Source organism: Terrapene carolina, unplaced genomic scaffold (assembly GCF_002925995.2).
Source record: "Terrapene carolina triunguis isolate 2854851 unplaced genomic scaffold, T_m_triunguis-2.0 Scaffold25471, whole genome shotgun sequence".
NCBI lineage: Eukaryota > Metazoa > Chordata > Testudines > Emydidae > Terrapene > Terrapene triunguis.
The window spans coordinates 1-4,397 of NW_020689822.1; the positions used below are offsets into that span (position 1 = coordinate 1).

Below are 4,397 nucleotides of genomic sequence, written 5' to 3' on the forward strand. Positions count from 1 at the left end.
CCTCACTGGCCCCTGTGCACCGCCCAGTCCTGGCACATCGCCCGGCATCTCACCGGCCCCGGCACCTCCCCAGCCCCGGCACACTGCCTGGCACGTCACCGGCCCCGGCACAGCACCCAGCCCTGGCACACTGCCTGGCACCTCACTGGCCCCTGTGCAGCGCCCAGTCCTGGCACATCACCTAGCACCTCACCAGCCCCGGCACCTCCCCGGCCCCGGCACAAAACCCGGCACCTCACCAGCCCCTGTGCACCGCCCAGTCCTGGCACATTGCCCGGGACCTCACCAGCCCCGGCACACCGCCCAGCTCCAGCACACAACCCGGCACCCCACCGGCCCTGGCACACCGCCCGGCCCCAGCACACAACCCGGCACCTCACTGGCCCCGGCACCTCACCAGCCCCGGCACACTGCCTGGCACCTCACTGGCCACGGCACACTGCCCGGCCCCGGCACAGCACCCGGCACCTCACCGGCTCCGGCACACAGCCTGGCCCCAGCACACTGCCTGGCACCTCACCAGCCCCGGCACACCGCCCGGCCCCGGCTCACCGCCTGGCACCTCACCAGCCCCGGCACATCGCCCAGCCCCAGCACACAACCCAGCACTTCACCGGCCCCGGCACACTGCCCAGCCCCTGGCCAGCCCTGGGACGTCCGTGCGGCAGGGACGTGGGGGGGAATTGGGAGGGGGGCAGGGACTGGACCAGCCCGTGGTCCAGCCCCGGCCCCTGCCTGCTCATCCTCCCCTTCCCCCCATGCTCCCCGCGCCTCACCATCTCGCCCCCCCCAGATCAACATGCTGCTGCACTTCAAGCAAGGGGCGGACGAGGAGGAGTGCCCGGTGCCCGAGGACATCCGCGACGAGCTGCTGGATTTCCACACCGACCTGCTGAGCCACTGCGGTGAGGGGCCCCCGCCCCGTCCCCCTGGGTCTCCCCCCCCCCCCCCCCCCCGCCCAGGGCCCCGTCCCACTGGGTGTCCTGTCCTCCCCACCCCCACTGCCCAGGGCCCCGTCCCGCTGGGTGTCCTGTCCTCCCCACCCCCAGTGCCCAGGGCCCCATCCCACCAGGTGTCCCCTGTCACGGCGTCCCTGGGCGATGCTCTGGAACTGCTCCCCACAAAGCCAGTCAGGACTCTGGGGAGCCTCCTCTCCCTCGGAGCAGACTGTCTTCAGGGCACGAAGCTCACACGGCTTCACCTTCCTGGGTCTGACCTTGGAGCATTCAGCATCTGCCCCTCCGTGTGCTTCCCACAGCGAGTCCGCCCAGGCGGGGTCCTGGGGAAGCCAGAGGATCCTGCACCCCCACTTCGCAGTCAGACGTGACTCTCAGCCAGCCAGTAAAACAGAGGTTTATTAGATGACAGGAACACGGTCTAAAACAGAACTTGTAGGTACAGAGAACGGGACCCCTCAGCCGGGTCCATTCTGGGGGGCAGCAAGCCAGACACCCACATCTGCCCTCACTCCTAGTCCCCAGCCAGCCCCAAACTGAAACCCCCTCCAGCCCCTCCTTCTCTGTTTTGTTCCTTTCCTGGGCCAGGAGGTCACCTGATCTCTTTGTTCTCCAACACCTTCAGCGGGCACCTTGCAGGGGGGGAAGGGCCCCGGCCATCAGGTGCCAGAAGACAGAGTGTCGGCCATTTATGCACACTGGCCCTTTGCTCTGCAACAGTCTCACCCCCTAGAGACTTAAGAAATGCATAGGGGAAACTGAGGCACCCACACAGTATTCAGAGGAAACATTAAGAACAGTCCCACTTCGTCACACACCCCCACCCCCAGTGCCCAGGGCCCCGTCCCGCCTGGTGTCCCCCCACCCCCAGGGCCCAGGGCCCCATCCTGCCACGTGTCCCCCAGGGCCCAGAGTCCCCTCCCGCCATGTGTCCCCCCCACCCCCGGGGCCCATTCGTGCCGTGTCCCCCCAGGCATCGAGGCCGAGGGGGGGGAGGAGGAGGAGGAGGAGGACACGTCCTTGCGACACCGGCTCAGGACCCTGGTGCAGAAGGTGCTGAGCTTCCGGAAGAAGAAGAAGGAGCAGGAGGAGGAGCTGCCCCCCGAGGAGGAGCCGGCGCCCAGTGAGCCGGGCGGGAGCTGGGGGGCTGGCTGGGGGAGGGGTGGTGGCCGGGGGGCTGGCTGGGATGGGGAACCGGGGGGCTGGCTGGGGGAAAGCTGGGGGGCTGTCTGGGGAGGGGCGGTAGCTGGGGGGCTGGCTGGGACGGGGAACCGGGGGCCTGGTACCTATGGCATCCCTTCTGTGGGTGGTGCCAGGCGTGCACTGCCCCCCATGCAGGGGTGTCACGCTGGCGGGAAGGGACCCCCAGTGATCTCCAAGCCTCTTGTTTTAGGCCCCCCATTGCAGAGGGCCCCTGAGCTGTGGGTCCCAGGGTGCCCCAGTCTTGGTGTGCAGGCGCCATGGTGCTGCTGCTGTCCCCGGCACTGCCCCATGTGCCCCAGCTACCCGGCACTGCCGCCCCCCCCCCCCCGGGGCCTGGCGCTGCCCCCCGCCCCCCCCGTGACCTGGCGCTGCCCCCTGCCCCCCCCAGGCACGCTGCAGGAGCTGATCTCCCACACCATGGTGCACTGGGCGCAGGAGTCCTTCATCCAGAGCCCGGCGCTGGTGCGTGTCATGTTCAGCCTGCTGCACCGGCAGTACGACGCCATCGGGGAGCTGCTCCGCGCCCTGCCCCGGGCCTACACCATCAACGCCGTCTCCGTGGGCGACGCCATGAGCCTGCTCGAGAGCCTGGGCCAGATCCGCTCCCTGCTCATCGTGCAGATGGGCCCGGAGGAGGAGACCCTCATGATCCAGAGCATCGGGTATTCCCCTCGCCGCCTGCCCCCCCCCCCGCCATGGGGTCCCCTCGCTGCCCACGCCCCGCACCCCCGATCCACAGCCCCCTGCTCTCCCAGCGCTGGGCTCCCCATCCCCATCTCTGCCATAGGGTCTGCCCCACACTTCCCTGCTCCAGGTCGTGAGAGGCCAGTGGAGGACCCCCCACACACACACACACTCCCTTCACCGGCGACTCAGCCCCCAGCGTGGCTAAAGCCCAGCCCGGTGCCGCCTGCTCCGCAGGGTCCATATCCCCCCGTCCCCTTCTCCCTCTGCAGAAACATCATGAACAACAAAGTCTTCTACCAGCACCCCAACCTGATGCGAGCGCTGGGCATGCACGAGACGGTCATGGAGGTGATGGTCAACGTGCTGGGAGGGGGCGAGTCCAAGGTGAGTGGAGGGTTCACGCAGCCTGACGTCACGCCAGGTCCTCGCGGGACCCCCTGGATAACCCAGGCCAGAGTCCTGCCCCCAAACAATTCCTAGAGCAGATCCTTTCAGAGAACAGCCAGCCCTGGCCTTGGGGTCCCCCTGCTCTGCTGGTGCCCCACACCCCACTGGCCGAGCCCTGGGGTCCCCAGGCTCTGCCGGTGCCCCGCGCCCTGCACCCCCCAGCCCTGGGGCCCCCTGCCTCACTGCTGGCGCCCCATGCCCCCTGGCCCTGGGGTCCCCCTGCTCTGCCGGTGCCCCATGCCCTGCATCCCCTGGCCCTGGGGTCCCCTCACCACTGGCATCCCCTGGTCCTGGGGTCCCCCTGCCTTGCTGTCAGCACCCCCACCCCCGATCCACAGCCCCCTGCTTTCCCAGCCCTGGGCTCCCCACCCCCAGCTCTGCCATAGGGCCTGCCCCACACCTCCCTGCTCCCTCTGAGCAGTGTCCGATTGTGTGGGGGGGAGGGAAGTGTGTGTCGGGGTTGGATGTCCCCTTGAATGCCTAGGCCGTGTGGGGCGTAGCTCAGAAACCGCTGAGCCGAGCATGGCAAAAAACTGAGACCCGGAGCAGAAAACCCCCAGCCCGAAAGAAATGCAACGAATGGGCGTTATTCCACCACCCTAGCTGCAGGACACTGACTGCACACAATGCACCAAGTTGTATTCAGTAACCAAAGACACCCCCCTCTGGGGCGGGGCGCGGGGGCTGTTTATACAGGGCCCCCTCGCTTGGTGCTGAGATGCAGCCGCCTCTGGGGCGGGACGCGGGGGCTGTTTATACAGGGCCCACTCACTTGGTGCTGATGCAGCCGCCTCTGGGGCGGGGCGCGGGGGCTGTTTATACAGGGCCCCCTCACTTGGTGCTGAGATGGAGCCGTCTCTGGGGCGGGGCGCGGGGGCTGTTTATTCAGGGCCCCCTCACTTGGTGCTGAGATGGAGCCGCCTCTGGGGCGGGACGCGGGGGCTGTTTATACAGGGCCCCCTCACTTGGTGCTGATGCAGCCGCCTCTGGGGCGGGGCGCGGGGGAGGAGGTTCAGAGGGAGGAGGCTCTTGTGCCCCCATTGTGGGGGGTGGCAGGGTGGCTCGGGCCAGAGGGGGCAGGGAGGAGAGAGACCCCCCCCCCCC

General features: G+C 68.6%; 1 protein-coding gene across 1 annotated transcript; it reads left to right on the forward strand.

Annotated features, from left to right (window-relative positions):
• Window positions 1–1,990: 1,990 nt before the first annotated feature.
• Window positions 1,991–3,230, forward strand: LOC113408853 (ryanodine receptor 1-like; the record flags this gene model as incomplete). The annotated part of the gene is made up of 3 exons (XM_026662286.1): window positions 1,991–2,079; window positions 2,548–2,821; window positions 3,116–3,230. Coding segments are annotated over exons 2-3 (360 nt in total), but the record flags the coding sequence as incomplete, so codon positions are not given.
• Window positions 3,231–4,397: the final 1,167 nt, after the last annotated feature.